Consider the following 25,621-nt stretch of genomic DNA (forward strand, 5'->3'; position numbering starts at 1 on the left):
GGCACGTTACAAAGTTTAGAAGTTTTTTTGAGCAAAAATCAATTTGAACCCGTCCCAGCCCAGCAGATGGAAAGGGGTCCCCAGGAGCTGTTGAAAATCAAAGACCTTTTAGGCAGAGGGAGCAGGAACAAGGAATTTAAACGATGCAAAAAAGTGGGTTGATTACTTCGAGGTTACTTTTTCCTTTAGGGGATGGCAGAGATCTATCAGGAGAATGACCTTCCTAGTGTTGATCAGGTGACTCCTGACTGACCGGGTTAACATTGCATTTCCAGGAGAGCTGAAACCGTCTTAAGTCCCAGTTTGGTGACATGGGGCTTAGCATAAATGGCTCTATTTGGGGCCTGCTCTTCTTGCTTTTAACAGTATTGGGCAGACCTTCCCAGCTGAGCCCAGCCCAGATCAGCCACCTCTCAGCCAAACGCACATCTGTTTTAAAGTGACTGCATTTCGGGAGGCACCTGGGAGGCTCAGTGAGTTAAGCATCTGACTTCGGCTCGGGTCATGATCTCGCAGTTTGTGGGTTCGAGCCCCGCGCCGGGCTCTGTGCTGACAGCTCAGAGCCTAGAGCCTGCTTCGGATTCTGGGTCTCCCTCTCTCTCTGCCCTCCCCCGCTTGTTCTCTCTCTCTCTCTCCCTCTCTCTCTCTCCCAAAAATAAACATTAAAAATTTTAAAAAAATAAAGTGACTGCATTTTGGGGCACCTGGGTGGCTCAGTCGGTTGAGCGTCCGACTTTGGCTCAGGTCATGATCTCACGGTTCATGAGTTCGAGCCCCACATCGGGCTCTCTGTTGTCACCACTGGGTTCGCCTGGGATGCTCTGTCCCGGGCTCTCTCTGCCCCTCCCCCACTCGTGCTCTTTGTCTCTCAAAAATAGACATAAAAAAAAATAAAGTGACTGCATTTTGGTGTGGTGTGTTTCATGGCATTTTTGTGGCAATAGATACATATTCCAACCCCCCCCCCCGATATATCTTGGTGCTATGGTCTGAATGTCTGTATTCCCTCCAGATTCACATGTTGAAATCCTAACCCTCAAAGGTGATGATATTAGGATTCATCCTTCCTCCCTCGTGAGGATACAAGCAGTCTGTGTTCTAGAAGAGGACCTCCACCTGAGCAGCTGGCACCCTGCTCTCAGACTTCCCGCTTTCCAGGACCATGAGCAATAAATTTCTGTTGTTTAGTAGCCATCCAGTCGGTAATTCAGCATCCTGAATGGATTAAGACATTTGGCAATTGTTCCAAAGCGGTACCTATAGATCAGCTTTATTCTTTTCTTTTTTTTTTTTTAACGTTTATTTTTGAGAGAGACAGACAGAACACGAGCAGGGGAGGGGCAGAGAGAGAGGGAGACACAGAATCCGAAGCAGGCTCCAGGCTCTGAGCTGTCAGCACAGAGCCCGACGCGGGGCTCGAACTCACAGACGGGAGATTACGACCTGAGCTGACGTTGGATGCTCAACCGACGGAGCCACCCAGGTGCCCCTAGATTACCTTTATTCTTTTTAACAGCTGCCAAGTTTTTCTTTCTTTTAACTTAAAAAAATGTTTAGTTTTGAGAGAGAGAGAGAGAGAGAGAGTGTGTGTGTGTGTGTACGAGTGGGGCAGAGGGGGGGGGGACAGAGGACGCAAAGCGGGCTCTGCACCGACAGCAAAGAGCCCGATGTGGGGCTTGAACTCGCGAATGACGAGATAATGACCTGAACTGAAGTCTGATGCTTAACTGACTGAGCCACCCAGGCCCCATCAGCTGCATATTAGCACATTATTTCATTAAGTGATGTCTCATCTTTTATCCATTTATACATATACATATATATATATATATATATATATATATATATATATATATATATTATCCATTTACATATGGAAATCTCTACACCCAATTGGTGCTTGAACTTACGATCCCAACATCAAGAGCAGCGTGCTCTTCTTGCTGAGCCAGCCAGGTGCCCCAATAAAAAGATTTTTTTAAAAAGCCATTCAAAAAAAAAAAAAAGCCATTCATAAGACAAAGAAGAAATCATAACAGAAATGAGAAAATATTTAGAAATGACCAATCATCAAACTACTCTACAACAAAACTTGCTAAAGGACAATCTATTGCCGAGGGCACCTGGGTGGCTCAGCCGGTAAAGCTTTGACTTTGGCTCGGGTCATGATCTCACTGGTCTTGACTTCAAGCCCCGCATCGGGCTCTCTGCTGTCATCACAGAGCCCACTTTGGATCCTCCGTCCCCCTCTCTCTCTGCCTCTCCTCCGCTTGTGCTCTCTCTCTCTCTGTTTGTCTCAACATACATTTAAAAAAGGACAATCTATTGCTGCATGTGACAATATGAATGAATCTCAAGAGACAGAATGTTGAGCAAAAGAAACTCAATAAAAGAATATATGATTATATTACATGAAGTTCAATTAACAGGCAAAGCTAAACTAGGGTTTTAAAAGCCAGGATAGTGGTTCCGTTGGAGAAAAGAGGGGACTCTGATGGGGAGGGGGAATGGGAGAGCTTTTTGGAGGGCTTTATCTTGGTGCTGGTGACTCAGATATACATATACATAAAAGTTCATCGATCTTAAGATTAGAGCGCTTTGCGGTATATAAGTTATACCTTAACACAGAGGTAAATTTAAGAGACTAAAATATTAATAAATGTGACCGTCCATACACTCCACATATAACATTTTCAAAGTAAAGAACACATTCGAAATAGTAGAATGTAAAAACAACCAAAAAACAACAGCAAGAAACTAAGATGCAGCTAAAGCGACCCCTAGAGGAAAATGTATAGCTATGTTGATAAAGATGGATTTGGAGGGACTGGAGTAGGGCTGGTGGGGAGTCATGAAAGACTATCTTGTTTGCCTGTCTTTCTGCCACCAGCTCCACCACCGGGAGGTCTGACATCCAGTGGATCGCAGGGATTCTTGGGGAACAAGAAGGAGCAGACACGTCCTTAACTCTCTGGTTCTTCAGTTCTGGGACTGGCTTGGATTTATGTCTTGTCTTCCCTGAACCGTTGGGTTCGTGGACTGCCAGGATTGGGAGAGGCATTTTGGAGTTGGGTGAGGAGAGCATTCTGGGGTGATGGCTCATGGGGGTGAAGTGCTGCTTCTTGGAGCCTCTCCTGGAGGTGGCAGCCTCATCCCTAGGGGAGGGGTGGGGACAGAGGAGGTGGTAGATAAAAGGGAGGGTTTGGGAGCAGGGATGTTCTGTAATGCCAGGGCTTAGGGGTGAAAGGAAAATTCTAAAATTTTAGAATCCTGAAATTCTAGTATGCCGGCTGTTGCCTTGGGTCAATCCTTGCCCCCCCCCCCCCCCCGTTTAAAATTATTTTAAAGAGAAAGGGAACGAGTTGGGGAGAGAGACAGAGGGAAAAGAGAGAGAATCTCAAGCAAGCTCCACACTCAGCATGGAGCCCAATGTGGGACTCGATCCCACGACCCTGGAATCATGACCTGAGCTGAAATCAAGAGTCAGAGGCTCAACGGACGAGCCACCCAGGCACCCCCTCCTGGCCCTTTTTGCAGCCTCAGTGTCCATCTTCTGTAAAATGGAGCCTCAGCAGGAAGAGGTGGGATTGGGGAGGGATAAGAAAGACAAACTCAGGGACTAACTACCTGGGCCAGTTTGGTTCTGTTATTTCCCAGCTGTGTTACTTTGGGCAAGTAACTCGACCTCTCTGGGCTTCACTTTTCTGATTTGTGAAATTTTCAATACACACCTCTTAGGACGGTCAGGGAATTAAATTGGTTGAAACACATACAATGCTTGGGCCCTGAAGCCAGAAGGCCGGGGTGATGAAGGGGGCATGGGAAGGAGGTCCAAATTACCAGGGCCCGAAGGTCCCCCAGGAAAGGGACTCTGGGATGACAATGTGACTTTGCGGAGAGGCCTGTACATTGTCTTCGTCAAAGCCTGAACCTACTCTCGGCAGCTTTGTGCCTGTTTGATTCCCAGCTCCGCCCCTTCTCAGGCTGCGCGACCCTGGGCAAGTCATTTCACCTTTCTGAGCTTTACTGTTGGGTGTGTTAAGTGAGTTAATATATACAATGCACTTCGCGTTACACTTGACATACAGGAGTGCTCCCTAAGACTTAACGGTTAGGGTGGGGACTGTGGAGTGGCCACTCAACATCCATGCTAACCTCCTTCTAGCGTGTCCAGCATTCTAAAGGGAGCGTGGTTCTGGGGGGGGGGGGGGGAGGCGAGAGATGTTCAACCCTTTCAATGATTTTTGTAAGCACCTAATATTTGGTAGTCAGGCCCTTTTCTGCATGAGCTGGGTAGAATGGTTTCCAATGGACCGATAAGGCTACTGTTATTTCCGGAGTCAACAAATACTCATGTAGCCTGAGGGCACTGGGGAGCCATGGCAAGTTCTATGCGCCGGAGCAAGCTGCAGGTAGAGAGTAGGTGGGAGGGGGCAGCTTGGGGCAGGAGATCAGGGAGGAGGTGAGGGCAGAAGGGAAGAACATGAAGGAGGTCTTGAGCTAGGGTAGGGGGAGGCCTGGGAGACTGACGGGCTTTGGGAGGTTGGAGCCCGGGATGAATATACCGGGCGGGGGGGGGGGGTCTTGGCTCCCCAGGGCCGACTGTTTCTATGAGACTCAAAGAAGGTAAAGGAGTAGAGCTCATGACCCAAGTCCCTGTGTTTGAGCCACCCAGCCCAGGTCACACGACTGGAATAGTGCTGCAAAGGATTCTGGGAAACCGAGTTTCTGCCATTTTTGGCTTCTCTAAAGGAGGCTGTCATAGGGCAGCAACCTCCCCAAACACAGAAAGTGCTTCTTATGTTGTGTGGCCAAAAGGAATGTCAAATGTCCCCATAAGTGGTTATTAGGGCTCCAGGGGGCTGGGCTGGGCTGAATCCTGTGTGTGTGTGTGTATGTGTGTGCGTGCACGTGTGTGTGATGTGTCCGGATCTTGTCTCTCCCTTGTTCACAGCCCTCAGGGGCTCCCGTCCACTCACAGCGTGCTGGAAACTCCTCCATGGTCCCTAGGGTCCCATGGGTCTGCTCCTATCCCCTCATCTTCTTCCTCCCACTCTCCCCTCTGCTCCAGCCCTCCAGCCTCTTCCTTGTCTCTCAGATACTCCAAGCCACTCCCACCTCAGGGCCTTTGCACCTGCTGTTCCGCTTCCAGATCCTCACATAGCTGGCTCCCTTCTCCCCCTCAGGTCGCTGCTCAGATGTCACTTCCCCTGACATGCCTGACCTGACCTCCTCCGCTGTGCCTTCGCTCTCACCTCTTACCCTCTTTGATTTTCTGTCAGAGCCCTGTGGCCCCTGACATTACAGCATATGTTTACTTTCCACGCTCACTAAAGTGTCACCTCCATGAGGGCAGTGGTTTTGGTTGTTTTCTGCTGTCTCCCCAGTAAGTGCTTAATAAAGAATTGTTGAGGGGCGCCTGCGTGGCTCAGTGGGTTAAGCATCCGACTTTTGGTTTCGGCTCAGGTCATGTTCTCACGGTTTGTGGGTTCGAGCCCCAGGGCCCGGCTCTGTGCTGCCGGGGCAGAGGCTGCTTCGGATTCTCTCTCTTCCTCTCTCTGCCTCCCCTGCTCTTGCGTGCTCTCTCTCTCCCTCCCTCCCTCCCTCTCTCAAAATAAATAAATAGACTTAAAAAATATTGTTGACGTGATAAATGCCTCACTATTGCAGTGTAGTTCCTTTTGGTTCTCTGGGCCTCAGTTTCCCTAGCCATGCAGGAGAGCTTTGCCACTCCGACCTTGGTGGGAAGGGACAGTGGGTGGAGAGACCAGGGGCTGGGCCCCAAGGAAAAGTTTTCTAAGCACCCCCTCCCCACCAGGAATCTGGGGAAAGGCAGAGAGGCCCCCCTTTCCCTAGGTCCGTCCCCACCTGCCTGGGAAGAAATGGGGGACACCTGGGAGGAGGGAGGAGCCCCAGAGGAAAAAAGGACGGTCTCTTCTTGGTTGTAATCCTGGGTGATCCCTGGACTCCTCCTGGCCCCTGGACTCGCCTCGCCTGCCCAGCAATCTTGGCGCCCTCTAGGCAGAGGAAGCAGCTTCCTTCAGCCACCCCTGCGTCCACAGAATGTGCTCCTCAGCCCTTCAGGTCCCTGTCACGGTGGAGTGTCCCTGCTCCGCCCGGATCTGGCGGGAAGGAGCGGGCGGGTGCTCTGCTCTGACCCAAGTGGCTGCCCAGCCCCCTTCCCCTGCGCCCTGCGGTGGGGGCGGCCTCCCGGGTCAGCGGCTGCCCTTGTAAGGAGGTGACACCCCGGACACCCGACACGCCGGGTTATAATTAACTCAGACACGTGGCGACCCCACCCCCCCAACACCTGTCCCTGTGTCCCCCCAGCCCCAGCGCCTGGGGTCTAGGTCTTTGCAGAGGCGACAGCGAAGCGCCCTCTAAAAATAAGCTCCTTTCCAGGATGAGTCCCTCCCTGTCCCCTCCCTGCCAGCCCAGCGGAAATCTCTCAGCGTCAGCCCCGTGGCTGGGGGGGGGGCGGGCAACCCCTTCCCCCAACCTGGCCTCGAGTTCCAATCCTCTCGACTCAGGAGAGCCTCAGTTTCCCTCCTACTCACTGTGCACCCAAGCACAGGCTTCTGGGCTTACACTGTCCTGCGTTCAGGCCTGGGCTTTGGCCAAGTGCTCCCCATAGCTGGGTGACAACGGGCAAGTCTCCGCAAAACCAGATACCGGGCCTCCCGGGGGGCTATTGCAAGGCTTCCCCAGGTGCAGGCCTCAGGACCCGCTGTTTGCCCAGGTCAAGGCCACTGGGGGCTGGAGGAGAGGTCTGGGCATAGGAGGGGCTGGCGGCCCAGTGCAGGGCCAGGGGAGGGTGGCTTCTACGTGCCTGGGACGTCCCCTGCCACGGTCCCGTGTCCTGGGCGGGGGGCCAGCTGTCCCTGCCAGCCCGACTCAGCACTTGGTCAGGGAATCAGCTTGATGTGACGCTCAGCCCCTGGGGCAGCCCATACAAGGCCATGGGGCTGGGCACAAGGCATGCCTGGGTTCAGGGTGGGCACGGTGCCCGGGCAGCGAGGTGAGAGGCTCAGCCGCCCTCCAGCTCCCTTCCCCGGGGGGCAGCCCCTCCCAGCTGCACAGCCCGGCCCCCCTATATAAGGCCAGGGCTACAGGCCCTTCCTTTGGGTCAGTGTCGCCTCCAGGATACAGACAGCCCCTTTCAGCACAGCCCAGCCAGGTACCACTGGGGGTGGGAATCAGGGTGGGGTCCAGAATGGGGACCCCCCCCCCCCTGGTGCCAGCAGCCGATCTGGTCCTACACACAGGAGGGTTGGTGTGTGGGGAGATTGGCCCTGCGTCTGGAAGTCACCTCCACCTGTGACCCCCCCCACCGCCCGCAGGGTCCGTGTCGCAGGGCCACGGGGAGGGATCTTGGAGACAAAGGGAGTCCTGCCAGCTGCCAGCTGTCACCCCTGCAAGGGGCTGAGGGGCTGCAGGGCTGCAGGCCGGGGCCTGTGATTGTGATGGTTTGTCACCAGAACGACGGGGGGGAGGGGGGGGTGATGGCACGAGCCGCGGGGAGTGTCCGTATGTCCACCGGCAGGGTCTGCAAGAGCAGGCTCCGCGGGGTCTTGGCATTTGTGATTCTGTGGGTCCCCGTGGTGTCCCACAACAGTGTGACCTTGTGTTCTGGACTTTCTGTGGCTCCCGCATGGGTGCCTGCACCCCGGGTGTGTCCCTGAGCTTGGAGGGGTGTGTGTGTGTGTGTGTGTGTGTGTGTGTGTGTGTGGTGCTGGGGCTATTTCTGTCTGTGTCTCTGGGCCACCCCCGCCTTGCCTCCGTGCCCTCTGCTGACATGTCTCTTGCAGGGTGGGGGTGGGAGAGCATGAAGGGGGGTTTCTGGGCTGGAAGCCCTTGAGGCCCGAGGCCTGGACGCGTGTCCTCCCGGCCTCCTTGGCCCACCTGTCTCCGGCCTGCTGACTTGGCGCAAGCCGAGCCCCTGGAATGTGGGGGGTGGGGGTGGGGGGGACAGCAGCTGGGGGGGGGGAGGAGGAGGAGTCTGCCAGACTATAAATAATCCCCAACCCTGGACGGCAGCTCCGTGGTGAATTCCACCCGCCCCTGGCCTGATGCCGCAGCCTTCGGCTCCCCCCTGGTCCTGATTCCCTTCTCACCATCCTACCTGCCTCCCACTCCTGGAGCCGGGAGCGAGCTCCCAGTCCTGCCACGGCCACTGAAGAGTCCCTCCCCCTTCCTGGCTCTTATGGATAAACGTAAGGGTAACAACAGCAGCCGGCCCTCCAGGTAGCAGGCCCCAGCTCCACGGGAGGGCATGTGATCAGCTGGCCTCATGATGGAGTCTGAAGAGTCCTCTTGGCCACCCCCTAGGCGAGGCTTAGTCCACAGGAGACAGAGGCTCAGAGAGGCTGAGCAACCGGCTTGGGGGTCACACAGCAGGGAAGTGGCCCAGGTGGCATTTGAACCCAGCTCTGACGACTCCCGCAGCTGAGCTCTTCTCAACGGAGCCCTGAGGGAGGGCTGCCAGCAGACAGGGGTGGGGACGGCCACCCAGCCTTCCCTTCCACCCTGCCCCTCATCCCTTGAACCCAGGAACCTCCGCAGACAGGATGTCCCTTCTCTGCTCGCACGCTCGCTCGTTCTCCGCAGCACCCTCCACCTTCTCTGAAACTCCTCACGCAGGCCTTTAAAATAATAACAACAGGGGTGCCCGGGGCGGGGCTCAGTCGGTTAAGCGGCCGACTTCGGCTCAGGTCACGATCTCACGGTCCGTGAGTTCGAGCCCCGCGTCGGGCTCTGTGCTGACAGCTCAGAGCCTGGAGCCTGCTTCGGATTCTGTATCTCTCTCTCTCTCTCTCTCTCTCTCTCTCTGCCCCTCCCCCGCTTGTGCTCTGTCTCTCCCTCTCAAAAATAAACATTAAAAAAATTAAAAAAAATAACAGCAATAATTATAATAATGGCCAAGCAAAATAATGCTTATTGTGAGCCAGGACTATCCCAAGTGCTTTACGTAGTTTGGCTCCTTTCGTGCTCCCAATAGCCCCATGGGATGAGTGCTATTATGACCCCCCCATTCCACACATGAGTAATCTGAAAGCACAGAGAAGTTAAGCAAGGTGCCCAAGGTCACACAGCGTCTTGTAAGTGGCAGACCTGGAATTTAAACCCGGGCTGTCTGATCCTGGAAACTACGCTTTTATCCATGCCGGCATTACTATTCCATCCCAAAGGCCCCCCGCTTCATTTTCCAGCTGGAGAAACTGTCTCTAGCAAGATTATTAGTCTGGGGTCACCTGTCAGGGTGTGACCGAGCTGGGATCTTAGCCATAGAGTTCGGATGCATCCTGTGAAGGCGCAGGGGCTCAGAGAGGGCGCCCTTCTTGTCCCCAGTCATGCAGCCGTCGACCCCCAGACCTTGCTCTGTTCCCTTGCTGGTCTCTGCTGGACGCGAGCTAACCTTCTCCACCTTCCCTGCCCACCAGGCCCCCCACGCCGCCACCATGCCGTTCGGTAACACCCACAACAAGTTCAAGCTGAACTACAAGCCTGAGGAGGAGTACCCTGACCTCAGCAAGCACAACAACCACATGGCCAAGGCGCTGACCCTTGAGATTTACAAGAAGTTGCGGGACAAGGAGACTCCATCCGGCTTCACTCTGGACGACGTCATCCAGACAGGTGTGGACAACCCAGGTAAGCCTCCTTGGTGGAGCGGGGACAGGGATTAGAATGGCAGTGGGGGGGGGAGGGGGGCTCTGGAGCTGCCTGCCAGGCCTCGATCCCACCTCCCTGGGCCTCAGTTTCCTCATCCGAAAAATGGGCACCCGTGTTGCGAACACATAGGAGTCGGCGCACACAAGTGCTTAGAGCAGCCCCTGGTACAGGGCCACCACTCGGGATCTGAGGAGGGATGTCATTGGTGCTCTGGTTCTTTCTCCAAGGACACCCTGCGAGGGTCAGCAGCACCAGAGGCAAAAGAGCACGTCCTAGCCTCCAACTCACTGTGCCATTGAGGAGGGAGGGCCCCTCTTTCCAGACCCCTATTTTCCCCTCTGGGAACACGAGGGCTGTTCAAGTCTCTTATCATCTGTGGGAGCCGATAGTCTAATAAGCTTTTGAAAATGTTTAGGTAAAGGAAGAGTATGTGATTTGGGGACTCTGAAGTGGTCATATTTTTAGTACCTTGTAACTGGCCCCCCAAGACTCTCCTTTCTCCGTTGCCCTGCCCCCAGCACCTTGCCCTCACCCCAGATGCTGCCTAGACCTCTCCTAGCCTTCCCTCCCCATCCACATAACCCTCAGCCTCTGCAGTTCTGAAACACACACACTCACAGGCGCGCGCGCGCGCGCACACACACACACACACACACACACACACACACAGAGTCTACGCTGGACCCAGGAGCCCAGGCCTTCCTTGCTGGGGACAGGCAGCTCTGACCTCACCCTGAATCCCCAGGTCACCCCTTCATCATGACCGTGGGCTGTGTGGCTGGCGACGAGGAGTCCTACCAGGTTTTCAAGGATCTCTTCGACCCCATCATCCAGGACCGGCACGGGGGCTACAAACCCACCGACAAGCACAAGACCGATCTCAACCATGAGAACCTCAAGGTCAGCCACCCCCTCCCACCCGCCACCAGAGGGGAGGGATGGGGGAGGGAGGGAGGCAGACAGAGGGACAGAGGGACAGAGAGGCACAGAAGACAGACCAGGAGGCTGGGGTCAGATGGGAGGGGAGCCAGGGAGGGAGATGAAGAGACACAGGAAGTGGGGGGCCAAGGTGGGGAAAGAGATGCTTGGAGAGAAAAACAGGGACGCATGAGGGGCGGGGAGAGAGACAGATGGAGGGACGGACAGAGAAGGGAGAACCCAGCGAGCGGGGCAAGGAGGAGCTGAAAAAAGTAGCAGAGAGTAAGAACGGGGAGCATCTGGGGGGTCACAGGCTTGCTGGGGAAGGGGCAGCCTGGGCGGCATGCCCAGCCCTGACCCCCCACTCCTGCCCTCCAGGGCGGAGACGATCTGGATCCCAACTATGTGCTCAGCAGCCGCGTCCGCACGGGCCGCAGCATCAAGGGCTACACGCTGCCCCCCCACTGCTCCCGGGGCGAGCGCCGGGCGGTGGAGAAGCTCTCCGTGGAAGGTGAGAACCCCCACCCTGCCCACCATTGGGGCCACCCAGCTCTGGCCCTGCTTCTCCATGGAAAGAGCTTGGTAAATCATAGCTGCTTGGTGAGTGATGGCTGGCAGCACTACCCTTGGTGGAAGTCTGAGGGTGCTGTCAGATCTGAGCAGATCTCTGCCTGTAGACACCAGGGACCTGACTTCCATCCATCCATCCATCCACCCACCCATCCATCCATCCTCCATCATCCATCCATCCATCATCCATCCATCCATTCATTATCCATCCATCATCCATCATCCATCCATCCATCCATCCATCCATCATCCATCATCCATCATCCATCCATCTATCCATCATCCATCCATCATCCATCATCCATCCATCCATTCATCCATCCATCCATCCATCCATCCATCATCCATCATCCATCATCCATCCATCTATCCATCATCCATCCATCATCCATCATCCATCCATCCATCCATTCATCCATCCATCCATCCATCCATCATCCATCATCCATCATCCATCCATCTATCCATCATCCATCCATCATCCATCATCCATCATCCATCCATCTATCCATCATCCATCCATCATCCATCATCCATCCATCCATTCATCATCCCTCCCTCCCTCCATCCATCCATCCATCATCCATCCATCCATTCATCATCCATCCATCATCCATCTATCCATCATCCATCATCCATCCATCATCCATCCATCATCCATCATCCATCCATCCATCCATCCATCCATCCATCATCCATCCATCCATTCATCATCCATCCATCATCCATCATCCATCCATCCATCCATCCATCCATCATCCATCCATCCATTCATCCCTCCCTCCCTCCATCCATCCATCCATCCATCATCCATCATCCATCCATCATCCATCCATCATCCATCCATCCATCCATCCATCCATCATCCATCCATCCATTCATCCATCCCTCCATCCATCCATCCATCATCCATCATCCATCCATTCATCCATCCATCCATCCATCCATCATCCATCATCCATCATCCATCATCCATCCATCATCCATCCATCCATCCATCCATCCATCATCTATCCATCTATCCAACCAGCAAACATTTACAGCTGTTATGGTCCTGAGTAGGGAGCTGGGGGCTTTCATGATGAATAGGATGGATGAGGTCGCTGTTCTCACAGATCTGTCAGCCTGGTGAGGAGATAAGAGGGAACACAGAAACCAACAAAAGAATAATTCCCAAATGCCATGTAGCCAAGAAACGAGGGTGGGTCACAGAATGACTCAGGGGAGCTCCCTTAGAAAGGAGGAGACCTGACTGACAAGGAAGGAGCCTGAAGAATTCCAGGCCAGCAGAGCAGCAAGTGCAAAGGGCCTGAGGTGGGCAAGTGTGTGGGAGGAACAGCCAGGAGACCAGTGTGGCTAGAGCTGAGTGGAGGCGGGGGGAGGAGATGGGGTCCGAGGAGTATGAGTGGCCAGGTTGCACAGAGCCTTGTGTGCCCTCCGGAGGGCTTTGGCTTTGACTCTGAGGGAGATGGAAGCCATGGAGTCCTCTGGCTGTTGGGTGGGGAACAGACTGTGGGCAAAGGTAGGAGCAGAGAGACCGTGAGGGGAAGGCACAGTCGTTCAGGTGAGGGTAGGAGATAGGCAACGGGATGGGGAGAGACAGCAGGGATCTTTGGGAGGTAGAATCATCAAGGTGGGCAGGCATATTGTTCTGGTAAGTGTTAAACAACTAGCTCTCAAAAAAAAGAAAAAAGAAAAAGCCCCAATCTATAGCGACTGCCAATTTCTATGGTATAAATTCTACCACGGCCAATTTTGAGCTATGAACATGGTGTCATAGAAAGACGGGAAAAGGTGGGCGGTAACATATCCTTACATAGTATTCCCACCTTACAGATACAGATGAAAATAACTTCAAGGATGTAGATAATAAAAATGAAAATAACTTCCAGAATGTAGGCGGCGTCTGAGTGGCTCAGTCGGTTGAGCGTCAGACTCTTGGTTTCAGCTCAGGTCATGGTCCCCAGGTCGTGGATCGAGCCCCGTGTCAGGCTCCACACTGAGCATGGAGTCTGCTTGAGATTCTCTCTCTCTCTCTCTCTCTCTCTCTCTCTTTGACCCCGCCCCTGCTCGTGCCCCCTCTCTCTAAAATTTAAAAGAAAGAGTAAAATAATTAGGAAGCAATACTTTTGAGTATTTATTACCTATGTTTTAACTATATTTAAGGGGCGCCTGGGGGCTCAGTTGGTTGAGCATCCGATGTGGGCTCAGGTCATGATCTCACAGTCCAGGAGTTCGAGCCCCACGTCGGGCTCTATGCTGACAGCTCAGAGCCTGGAGCCTGCTTCGGATTCTATGTGCCCCTCCTCCACTTGGGCTCTGTCTCTCTCTCTCTCTCAAAAGTAAACAAACATTAAAAAAATTAAATATAATATATTTAATTGTAAGTTTATATAAATGTTTATTATTTTTTAAAGCTTATTTATTTATTTTGAGAGAGAGAGAGAGAGAGAGAGACAGCGTGAGGGGCGGAGGGGCAGAGAGAGAATCCCAATCAGGCCCTTCAGCGCGAAGCCTGATGCAGGGCTCAAACCCACGATCCGTGAGGTCATGACCTGGGCTGAAACCGAGAATTGGCCACTTAACTGACTGAGCCACCCAGGTGCCCCTATATAAGTTATTTTTAACAATATGATATAGTAAGTAGATAGTATGTGATATAGAACATTACATAAAAATGTATAAAATGTATATAAATACATACATATTACAGAAATATATATTATGCATATGTGCATAATATACATTCATTCTACATATGAATGTACACAAATATTTTGTGTGGTATATTTTAATAATTTTTACTGATGGTTCCCCACATTCCTAAGATTTTGATCATCTGTCTGGCTGGCCGGTTGAAGGGGCCCCAGCACACCGTTGCTCCCAGGCGGATGGGATGCCAGGGTCAAGGAAAGGGAGATTCCCTGTTTCTGGGCAGAGCGCATGGCGTGGCTGTTCCCGGAGCCTGGGCAGGCAGGAGGGAGCATGCTTCGGGGACAGGTCGCGAATTTGGGTTTCGTCCTAGTGTTCGGGTGCCGTTAGGACATCCACGGGCCCAACCCCAGGCTCGTTGGGGGCAGCAGTGTGGGGACTCCGGGGGCCTCCCCGTCCAGGTTGTGGGGGCGCAGGCTGCTGACCATTCCCTCGTGTGGCCCCTCAGCCCTCAACAGCCTGACAGGCGAGTTCAAGGGGAAGTACTACCCTCTGAAGAGCATGACCGAGCAGGAACAGCAGCAGCTTATTGACGATCACTTCCTGTTCGACAAGCCCGTGTCCCCACTGCTGCTGGCCTCAGGCATGGCCCGAGACTGGCCCGACGCCCGCGGCATCTGGTGAGGTCCCCCCACTCCCCTCCCCATTCCTTCACCAAAGCCAACACCATAAAAACAATTATGTTTCCAGGCGCCCCAGACAATGACCTCGCCTTCCACCCCTGCCTACTTTGTGGTCTGTGAGTCACATTTTAGGAAACTTGGACCAGGGAAGTGGCAATTAGGGACTTAGACTTGAACCAGACTCCCTGGGTTCTAACCCCAGCACTGCCATTTACTAGATGTGACCTCAGGCACATTATTTAACATTTCTGTGCCGACCGAGCCCTACATTGGGCTCCACACTGAGCGTGGAGCCTGCGTGAGATTCTCTCTCTCCCTCTGCTCCTCTCCCCTGCTCTTTCTCTCCTTTTCTCTCTCTATATATACACCAGTGTCTGGTATATAGTAAGTGACCAACATCTTGGCTATTAGTTTTATCTTCGACTGTTGCTAGTTAGGTTTGTATGAATCCTTGAATCCCTGATTCTGATAGGCAAAGATTTTCAAAGGTTTCAAAAGCCTAGGTTTCCGATGACCAGGAGAATGTGTGAGTTCTAAGACATACACATTTTAAATATTTTTGGGTTCTAAGATTCCACTAATTTCAGATTCTGTGATTCCACGGTTGCAGACATTTCCAGATCTTAATGTTTTATCTGAGATGTCACAGGGTGATGGGAAGATTGGTCCTGGGACCAGTAGTAGGATTTCCAAGATTTATCAATTCTGATTCCCAGCTTTTGTTTTTCAAAGATTCTGAAATTCCAAGAGTCTGTAATTTAATGCTGTTCAAAGACTTAAGACCCTAAAAGTCTTTGATCCTAGGACTGGCGATTTCTCAGATTCTAGGACGTTAGGGTCTACAGGTGTAAGCTTCCGCGATTTTCAGGAGCCGGTGTCACCACCTCAAACTCCTCAGGCCCGGGGCCCCCTTGCGGTGGGTACTTTTGCCAGGGGGCGGGAATGGGGTGGCCACGCGGGACTGATCCCTTGGCCTCCTCCTGCGCCCCACCCTAGGCACAATGACAACAAGAGCTTCCTGGTGTGGGTGAACGAGGAAGACCACCTCCGAGTCATCTCCATGGAGAAGGGGGGCAACATGAAGGAGGTTTTCCGCCGCTTCTGCGTGGGGCTGCAGAAGGTGGGTAGCCTGCCTCTCACGGCAGACTTCTGACCCCCGCTGAACGCCCCACCCGCTTTCCAAGACCCCGCCCCCCCGGGGAACCCGGCTCCACCCAGCGCCCGAGCCCCGCCCCTAATAACCCGACCCCACCCAGCGCCCTAGCCGCCCCCCAACAGACCCGGTCCAACTGATGCCTAACCCCCGCCCATAAGAGACCGGCTCCACCCAGTGCCCAAGCCCCGCCCCTAAGAGACCGACTCCACCCTATGCCTAAGCCCCGCCCCAAGGAGACGGCTCCGCCAGTGCCCAAGCCCCGCCCCTAAGAGACCGACTCCACCCTATGCCTCAGCCCTGCCCCTAGGAGACGGCTCCGCCAGCGCCCAAGCCCCGCCCCTAAGAGACGGGGTCCACCCTCTGCCTAAGCCCCTCCCCAAGGAGACGGCTCCACCAGCGCCCAAGCCCCGCCCCTAATAACCCGACTCCACCCAGCGCCCAAGCCGCCCCCAAGAGACCAGGTCCAGCCTACGCTTAAGCCCCGCCCCTAAGAGGCCGGCTCCACCCTATGCCTAAGCCCCGCCCACAAGCACCTGGCTCCACCCACCCCTATCCTGCCCAAGCCCCGCCCCTAAGAGACCGGGTCCACCGTATGCCTAAGCCCCGCCCCAAGGAGACGGCTCCGCCAGCGCCCAAGCCCCGCCCCTAAGAGACCGGGTCCACCCTACGCCTAAGCCCCGCCCCAAGGAGACTGCTCCACCAGCGCCCAAGCCCCGCCCCTAAGAACCCGACTCCACCCAGCGCCCAAGCCGCCCCCAAGAGACCAGGTCCAGCCTATGCTTAAGCCCCGCCCCCAAGAGGCCGGCTCCACCCTATGCCTAAGCCCCGCCCACACGCACCTGGCTCCACCCATCCCTATCCTGCCCAAGCCCCGCCCCTAAGAACTCGGCTCTAAAGCGTTCTCAAGCCCTGGCTCCACCAGGGTCGTCGGGCCCCTCCCTTCAGAAGCTCACCCCTCACGGTTTTCCGGTCCCACCCTGTCGGAATCCCACCCCCTACCCACGTGCTCACGCTGTGTCCCTCCCAGCCCCGTTCGAGTTGCGGGTGTCTTTGGGGGGCGCCCCCTGGCGCTGACCCCAGATCCTCTCCCCTTACCTCAGATTGAGGAGATCTTCAAGAAGGCCGGCCACCCCTTCATGTGGAACGAGCACTTGGGCTACGTGCTCACCTGCCCATCCAACCTGGGCACCGGGCTGCGTGGAGGCGTGCACGTCAAGCTGGCGCACCTGAGCAAGCACCCCAAGTTCGAGGAGATCCTCACCCGTCTGCGCCTGCAGAAGCGGGGCACAGGTGCGGCTCTGCTTGCATGCGCGCGCCGCGGCGTCGGGGGCGGACCCTTTGTGGGGGCGGAGCACCCACGCGAGTTGTGGGGTGGACGAGGGCTGCCCCTCTGTGAGCCTCAGTTTCCTCCTCTTGTAAATGGGCATCAGCACGCCTTATCCCGTAGGAATCGATACGATATCATGGGTATATAACACGCATGTGTATACCCCGTGCCCCCTAGGAACCTCGGTTTACCATCTATAAAGGAGAGGATGGCCAGGACTCAACCCCGGGGCATTCTCGCTCCAGAGCTCACTTTTGGCCATCAAGCTCTATTTTCATGTTGGAGGGTTGAGGCACGAGGTACCTAAATTAGCCGGCGGCGTGAGCCCATGAATAGACATTTAGGAGGCTCTGCATGCACGTAACCTGTCACACAGTAGGCCCTCAGTACGTGCGGCCAGCTCAGTTGGCACAGGGGCCGCAGGCCCCGCTCCTGCATCTCCGCTCGCTCCTTATGCCCCTGCCTCCTGCTGCTGCAGGTGGTGTGGACACAGCTGCTGTGGGCTCAGTATTCGACGTGTCCAACGCCGATCGGCTGGGCTCGTCCGAAGTGGAACAGGTGCAGCTGGTGGTGGATGGTGTGAAGCTCATGGTGGAGATGGAGAAGAAACTGGAAAAGGGCCAGTCCATCGACGACATGATCCCCGCCCAGAAATAGGCGTCCAGCCCACCCGCCGCCGACTGCTGGAGCCCCAGCCAAAGGGAGGACTCGGCCCATCGGAGCCCCGCCCCTCCCCCCCCCCCCTCCAAAAGGGTTCGGTCCACCGGGGGCTCTTTCCACCATTTTCGGAATTCCATTTCCAGCCAGAGTTCCAACCAACGGGCTTCATCCTCTGAGTTGTGGCCAGTGAAAAACCTCCCCCCGAGTCTCCTTTTCCCAGAGCTCCGCCCACCACCAGGAACTCTGGCTAATGGAGAGCTGGCAGGCACATCTGGAGCTCATGCTTTTTCTACACTCAAAGCAACAAATAAAAGAAACGGCGGCCTTAGCTTTCGTGCGATAGCAATTGAGCAAGAGGACGAGGGGCTTTTGCCATTGGCCGCTGTGCGGCTTGCCCTCCCTAGTCATGTCTTACCCCATCCCTAAAATGAGGCAAGTGCACAGTCCGATCCCAAACTACGAGGAATCTGAGAGCCAGAGAGGCGTGACCCCTTCCCAACCTCCGCTCCCAATCAATCACTCGTGCTCGGATCTCAGACACAGGACCCACACCAGGGAGAAACGTAAGCCAAACAAAATGTCTGAGACTTGAATCTGGCCCACGGGCCTCCGGTTGGAGACCTAACGTGCATCTCCTCACATATACCCCGTTATACTTTTCACCGGCCTCTTTCTGTGTGACCTCCCCTCATCCATCCATAGCTGCTGCCAGTCCTTTAAACTTCCCTTTCTTTGCTCAAGAACCTGCCATAGCTCCCCACATCTCCTAGAATGCAGTCCTATTAGTTTCGATTCTTCAAACTGAGGTGCGCACCTTTCCCTGAAGGCTCATCGCTCCCGTTTTTCGCCCATGACTCGTCTGTACACTTTTGCTCCTGACACCCTGCAATTCCCACCTTAACGCATGTGCCCATGCGCCTTCCTCCTCCAGACCGGGGCTTGGCGCCTAGCATCCCCGCGAAGTCTTCAGGGACCCACCTTTTGGAGAGCTTGGTCCCAGGAAGGAGGGTCGGGCACAGGGGGAGGGGCGGGGAATAGAAGGCCAGAAGCAGGTCAACGTGGATTGGGTGTTGACCACGTCAATCACCTCTGCTCGACCCAATAGGCTGAGGTCTCCACCAGCACAGGCAGAGCGGCGGCCTCAAAAAGAGGCAAAGCTTTCAGAAGGAAACGTGAGGCAGAGTAAGTGTTAGACAGAGTCCTCAGGGACCTGGGGGAGGGAATTTTTCAAACCTGAAGGCACACAGGTAAAGGGCCCTTAGAGATCAAGAAATGTACTCTGTTTTCCAGGGGAAAACTGAGGCCAGAGGAGGTCTCCGAGAATTCCCAGAGAAATTGCTGAAACAGGAAGGTTAGAAGAGAAAGGCAGGATCTGTCAGATGTCAGGGTGTCCTTTACAACACTGTCCCCAAATGAAGATCCCATCACTAACCCCAGCTCCGTCCTCTGACCCCCCCCCCCCCCCCGGCCGCCGGGGAGCCACACAGACCACAAACATTCCAGCCGCCCGGTCTGAGCCAAATCTGCGGTCCAGGTGCCCGTTCTGCCCATCTTGCCTCATAAGCCTCAAATCTGGCCCTTGTCTCCCCACCTTCTGTCCCACTTCGACCTTCTCCCTAACCTCCCGACCTGTCTTCTTCGCTCCCTTCACAGCATAAACCTGACCCTGCCTCTCCCTTGCTCACAACCTTGCCGTGGCTCCCCAGTGCCCTTGGAAGAAAGCCCAAGCCCCTCTCCACGGCCTTCAGGGCCCTGCCAACATCTCCAGCCTCGTGTCTCCCGGTGACTCTGCTCACTGCCAGCCATAGGCCAGTTGCCGTGCTCTCTCCTGCTTCTTAGCCATTGTACAAGCCGTTCCCTCCACCTAGAACACCAGCTCCCTACCCGCCATGTCTAGCTAGCTGCTCATCATTCTCCCAGTTGCTGCTGAGCTCCTCCTCCTCCAGGAAGCCCTCCCTGGCTACGACTGGCACCCCCTTGGCCCTCCCCAGCCTCTGCCCACCCCACCCCCGGACCCAGGATCATCACTGAGGATGCAGCTGCCTTCTCCACTAGACTGAGCCTGATGATGGCAGGGCTGGGGCAGTCTTGGTCACCACTATGTCCCCAGCACAGGGCTGGGCATACGGGAAGCCCTCAGGGATTGAGATTTCCAGACAGGGTTGGTGGGGTCCCCACCCCACCCACTCCCACGACTCAATATATACACTTTGCAGCAGACCCCTATTCTGGCCTCGCTCTTAAGGCAGGAATGCGGTTCTGCCCCAGACCCTGAATTTTTCCACGCTGACCACTCAGTCTCTACCAACCCCCCGTTTTCATTTTAGTTTCCTATCAGCCCCATGAAGAACACAAGGGCAGACTCTACCACGCCCCAAGTGGGCAACTGAGGCACAGTAAACTAAGCCTCTTCCCTACATACAATCCTCCAATGGCTCTCCAGTGCCCTTGGATGAGAGCCCACCCCTCGCTCACTTTGGCCTTTTGTAAACAAGCTCCTCCGCTCCCCCCCCCCCCCCCCCCCCCGCCCCCAACCTACTGCTTAACTCTACTCAGTTTCCATTTCCTTCCTCTGGCTAAGGTCACCTGGACTTTCCTCTGGGGAACCCCTCTAAGTCCAGCTCTAGGTAGGGGCCTGGCCACTCCAGAGCAACAGTGACTGGTTCAGGGATGGTCACATGACTTCTCTGGGCCAATAAGAGCCTGTCTTGGGATTTTTGACAAAAGTAGGCAATGAGCAACTTTCTGCTAGACGAAGGGAAACTAGACAAAGGGATGAGAGGTTGGAACTGCTGGGTGAAACCACTAACCTCACGGTAAAATAAAACCAGAGGTGAGGTGGCCTGCTGCCTGGATCCAGCCGTACCTGAAGTCGGGCACCCCCAGACTATTAAGGAACATAAGCAAACAAATAACTTTTGCTTATGTGTAGATGGATTATTAGTCCTAACACGGTATTTCTCTTGCTAATTCTCCACCGGCCCCAACATAGCAGCCACACCGAAATTACCCGAAGTTCTCTGAAGGCTTATCGCGCACTCCTACAAACCGGCTTTTGCCCAGCGCATACCCCATGCGCGGTCAACTCCTACTCGTCCTTCAAAGTCCAACTCCGGTATCCTCTCCTCTCTGGAGTGGCTTCCCCGACTCCCCTCACGTTCTCTCCTGGCCTCCCCAAAGCAATGGTTTCTCTAGTGTTTGTGTCAGAACCCCCGTCCCCCACAGACAGGGGCTCCTTGTGTCTCCGTGTCCAGCACCGGGCCTGGCACGGAGTAGGCACAGGTCAATGACTGTTTATTGAATAAATGTACTACTGGAGTTAAGAAGTGGCTTAGAGTCCGGTATAACATGTGGTGGGCACGTGAGTGGATGAATGGGGGACCGATATAGGAACCGGGGGCCTCCTGGATGAGGCTGAGTTCTGTCCTGCCCTCGTCCACAATCATCCTTGACCCTCACCCCCCCACTACTCCCATTCTGCAGATGAGAAAACCGAGGCTCAGAGAGGAGGAACCACTTGGCCCAAAGTCACGCACCTCCTCATCTCAGCCGCAGGTGAGGGCAGGGAAGGAAAAGCCCGGGGTCCGCGTGGGGAAGGGGGGACTCTCCTAAGTTTATTGGGCGACAGGCTGCGGGTGAGGGGGCTGACAGGAGGAGGGTGGGGGTGTAATAACTTAAAAACCGGCAGCTCCTCGAGAGATCTCTGCAGAGGGGAGGGTGTGGGGGGTATTTACAAGGATTTGTACAAAGTGCCCCGCGCCAGCCTGGGGCAGGAAGGGGGGGGTTCGAGCATGAGGGGAGGGCAGGGGAGGGGAAGGAATCTGCCTCTCTGACCCCCACTCCCAGCCCCCCTCCCCTCTTCTACAGTCTTTAGGCTCAGCAACCCTTCCGGCCCCCGCCCAAGGCCTAATTCTTGAGCTGTTGGGGGAAAGGGGGTGGGAATGGAAGTTTCCTCGGTTTCCCTTTCTGCGCCTGCCCTGCCCCCAGAGTCTCCTCAGGTGCCCCACGTTGGGGTGATGGGGGGCGGGGGCAGGACCGGCTGGAGGCTCGAGGAAGGTGCCAGCTCCCCCTGCTCTGCCCCCAAGCTTTTCTCTCCTGCCCAGCGGCCCCGGACAACAGCGCAGGGGACACTCTCTGTCCCCACGTCGGATTCACGGGAGCTGAGGTGATGACGGAGGGAGACTCCCCTCCCTGCCCCCTCTCCCTGCCGTAGAGGCGAAGGGGACGAGGGAGAGGAAGAAGAGGGGACCCGGGCCCGCGGTGGCTCAGAGCTCGAGGTCGTTGGAGATGCGGGTGACGAGGGCGCGGAAGGCCAGGGCGGTGCCCGCCACGCGGCGGAAGAGAACTCCCCGCAGGCCCGGCCGGGGCAGCTGGCAGACCTCCACTTCGAAGTGGGACAGGGGCTCGGGCCCGCCCGCACCCCCGTGCAGGCAGGCCAGCAGGAACGGCTGTGGCTGGCGGCAGCGACAGCGGGCGGCCGCGGTGGCCTGGCGCAGAGCCGCCATCAGGGCCTCGGGCGGGCGTGAGCTGGTCAGCTTCACACTCCAGGGGAATCGGAGTAGCCGGGGGGCGGTTTCCGTTTGATCCCAAGGTAGATGGCAACTGGGGCGGGGAGAGATCACGGGTCAAAGACGGGGACAGGAGAGGAAAGGGGTAACCCACGCTTCCCACCCGGGGACGGGCTCCTAGGCGTCCCTCAAAACCCACCTCCCTCTCTGATCCCAGGGACGGGGACAGAGTTTCAGTGGTACAGACGGCTGCCCGGCTGGAGACTACGTTGCCCGGCCTCTGCTGCGGCCTGAGTGCAAAAGTCCCGGATGTGAGTGCAAGCGGTGGGGGGAACCCCTTCCAAGGAAACCCGCAAGCCCTCGGCTCTCCTGCCCCACCTCCTATAAGAACGCCCCGGCTGCGGCCAGAACGAACCTCGACTGTAGGAAGACAGAGCCCTAAGTGTTGGGGATTGAAGAACCTTTGGGTACCTGCATGACCTCATGGAACAGAGGGGCCCTGCCAGCCTGGCCCAGTCACATGGTTCATGTGACAGAGAAATTGATTCCTGTCTCTTATTGGGTGGGGGGGGGGGGGGGGGAGGAGTCTCTTTGCTTGGTTGGTTTCCTAATACATCCTCCTCCTGGGAATAATCCCTTTTTCCTCAGAGGACCAACCCTCCTCACTCTAGACCAGGGATTCTCGCCTAAAAGCCATACCGTCCCTCCAGAGGTATCTGGAAATTTCTGGAGGCTTATGGAGCACCACAACGTTTGGGGATGGGGGTGCCGCTGGCATTAAGCTGGGGGGGGGGGGGTGGGGGGGGTTCAGGGATGATGCATGTGCTGCAGTGTGTGAGTGGGTCCAGCCCAATGAAGAACCATCCCACCCAAAGCACCAAGAGCGCTCCTCTTTGAGATGCATCGCACATCCCGTCTTTCTGGTCTAGGCGGGGCGGCCTTGGCCTCTTAGCTCCAAGCTGAGCACGTGACTCGGCTCTGGCCAATGAACACATTCCACCTCCCTGCCCACTGCGATTAGTTCAAAGCTGAGCATATGACCAGATCCCACCAATCAGAGTCCTCCACCCTTCTGGCCACAGGCATCGGTTTAGGGATGGGCACGTGACTCCGTTCCAGCCAATGAGAGTCAGTCCTGGGACCTTTGGAACCGGAGGGGCGGTTCTTTATTTGCACTGGGGTCTTTACAGGGACTGGGCTTGTGTCAAGCTGAAGCGGGGCTCAGCGAGGTGGCATGGGGCTGCCTGCTTTTGTAAGTAAGGTCTATCGCACCCCCACACCACCCACTTGGTTTTGTACTGATTATGGCTGCTTTCGTGCTACGATGGCACAGCCGAATAGGCACGACGAGAGATTACCTGGCCCTCAAAGTCTAAACTGTTTACCATGTGGGGCTGTACAGGTAATGTGTGCCAGAGCTCCTGGCAACACTTATGCCTCGTTGGATAAGGGAGGGGAGGGGAGGGGGGAGGGGGGGAAAGGTGTGCCAACAGGAGGAGTTGGTCATAGGTGGAACAGGCTGACGTTAAATATGGTCAAGGGACAATGTTCATGGATGGGGGTGGAAATCGGAGGAAGTCACGGGGGACAGGGCATAAGAGGGGCCGGCAGAGGAAGAAGGGTCAGAGGGACATTCAGGCAGCTGGCTTGGAGGAGGCTCAGGTCCCATCTAATGGTGTGTGTGTGTTGGGGGGGGGGGGGGTGGATAGGGGAGGTGCAGACACGAGGCAGCTGGGTCTGAGGCAGGCAAAGGGGGAGGGGCTAGTGTGGCAGTCAGGGTAGGCTCATGCACTCACCTTGTGACCTCAGGTCCCCCGATTCTCTCAGGTTCGTCTGTGACCCTAGAGGAGGGGAGGGGGGCAGAGTGTCTAATCTGCACACACGGAGCCCCCTCCCCCAACCCACTGCCTCCAGGACTCTGGGCAGCCCCTGCCTCAGCCCTGGTCCCTCCCTGCTGGCTGGAGCTGGGCTGGGGAGGGCTGGGAGTCTCCGTGCCCAGGAGGGGGGAGCCCATTCTGAAATGGTTAGTGCAGGTCGTAGGAAAGATACTGAAGAATTTGGAAGACGAAAGAGAAAGGGGGGGGGGGGGCAGAGGCACACAGGTACGTATAGAAGGCCACGGACACACATACATACACCCTCCTTCCGGCTTTGCTCAAACCTCCTTAGTGAGGCCTGCTCCATTTAAAACTGCCCCCCTCTTCCCTGCCCTTTTTCTTCTCAGTACTCATTTACTGTCTGGGTCCCCGTGTAGAACGTCAGCTCTGCCTGGGCTGGGATTTTACACGTTCTGTTCCCTCCATCCGGGGTCTAAGATCGCGCCAGGCGCTCAGTAAGTAAACATAACGTCATTTTTGCAAGGCAACATTCTAAGCTCAGCCCGTACACCACCTTTTAGTCCACCCGATAACCCTCTGAGGAAGGCACTGTCACCGCTACTCCGTCTTACAGAAGAAAGTGAGGTCCAGAGAGGTTGAGTGACTTCCTCGAGGTCACTCAGCAGAGCTAGGGTCCACCCCTCAAGAGTCCGGCTCCAGAGGCCAGACTATTGTTTATTAAATGAGTAAACGAACAGCCAGATCCCCCAACCCGTGCCCCTCCCGCTCGCACAGAGTCCCCCTCCCCTCGCCCGTACACACAGGTCAGACATGCAGACAGGGAGGCAGAGCCGGGGACAGCAGAGGGTGGCGGGACTTACTGATCTTGGATCCCTGGGGCAGAGAGGCGCCCGAAACGCAGCGGTTAGAGTTCTGCCGTTTAGAGGGATCGAGGGTAACCCTGTAGTGTGAGGGGCGAGGTGAAGGGTGACGAAGGAGGAGGAGGAGGAGGAGGAGGAGGAGGAGGAGGAGGAGGAAGAGGAGGAGGAGGAGGTGATGATGATGATGTGAGGGTACAGAAGGCAGAGCAGAGCAGAAGACAGGTTAGGTCCCATTCCCCCCACCCCACCCCTGCCCCCCACGTCCCCTGGGGCTCACCTTCGGGTCAGTTTGGAGGTCAGCTTGGTGAAGAGGTTGGTGGTGGGGCGGGGCCGCCCAGTGGGCAGGGGTGTGGCCTCATGGGCCAACGTGGGAGAGGCAGGGGGTCCATTCTGCACACCCCCGCCTCCCCCGCCCCCTGCCCTCCGGTCCCGGACCTGGCCACCGTGGAAGGTGCTGCGGATGGTGGAACCGCGTGCCAGGCGGCTCCGCTCCCCCGATGGGGGAGCCAGGCTGTGACTAGAGGGAGAGGCGGGGGGCACCCGTGGGGTACCCGAGCTGTGGGCAGAGAGGGACAAGTCAGAGTGGGGCCTCGAGGCAGGCCGAGGCCCCAGTCCCTCTGATTCTTCACTGTCCTGTCCTGAGATCAGAAACCTCGAAAGACCTAGAGCTCAGAGAAAGGGCTGCCGTGTACAGTTGGGCAGGCTGTGTACTATATGACCCTAGTTGTTTTACGGACTCTTCTGTCTTCCTAAGTCATCCCTTCTTCAAACTGCCCT

General features: G+C 55.9%; 2 protein-coding genes across 4 annotated transcripts in view; one reads left to right on the forward strand and one right to left on the reverse strand.

The window, feature by feature from the left end:
• Positions 1 to 7,084: 7,084 nt before the first annotated feature.
• On the forward strand, positions 7,085 to 17,861 carry CKM (creatine kinase, M-type). Its single transcript, XM_042918571.1, has 8 exons — positions 7,085 to 7,177; positions 9,441 to 9,651; positions 10,418 to 10,572; positions 10,969 to 11,101; positions 14,321 to 14,492; positions 15,492 to 15,615; positions 16,752 to 16,941; positions 17,457 to 17,861. The coding sequence occupies exons 2-8, from the start codon at positions 9,459 to 9,461 to the stop codon at positions 17,633 to 17,635; spliced, it is 1,146 nt and encodes a 381-aa protein (XP_042774505.1). The 5' UTR covers positions 7,085 to 7,177; positions 9,441 to 9,458; the 3' UTR covers positions 17,636 to 17,861.
• A 3,054-nt stretch (positions 17,862 to 20,915) lies between these two features.
• The window catches only part of MARK4 (microtubule affinity regulating kinase 4), a 29,853-nt gene continuing 25,147 nt past the window's right edge, over positions 20,916 to 25,621 (reverse strand). For 2 of the 3 annotated variants that reach the window (XM_042918480.1, XM_042918479.1), the window contains 3 exons: positions 25,122 to 25,400; positions 23,943 to 23,987; positions 20,916 to 22,240 (listed from right to left, as the gene is read on the reverse strand). In XM_042918480.1, the coding sequence (XP_042774414.1) occupies positions 21,904 to 22,240; positions 23,943 to 23,987; positions 25,122 to 25,400 (661 nt within the window). In that variant the 3' untranslated portion in view covers positions 20,916 to 21,903. Of the gene's footprint in view, positions 22,241 to 23,942; positions 23,988 to 24,844; positions 24,925 to 25,121; positions 25,401 to 25,621 lie in introns of all 3 variants that reach the window. The other variant, XM_042918481.1, reaches the window with a different exon arrangement.

This window comes from Panthera leo, chromosome E2 (assembly GCF_018350215.1).
Source record: "Panthera leo isolate Ple1 chromosome E2, P.leo_Ple1_pat1.1, whole genome shotgun sequence".
In the NCBI taxonomy this organism is placed as follows: domain Eukaryota; kingdom Metazoa; phylum Chordata; class Mammalia; order Carnivora; family Felidae; genus Panthera; species Panthera leo.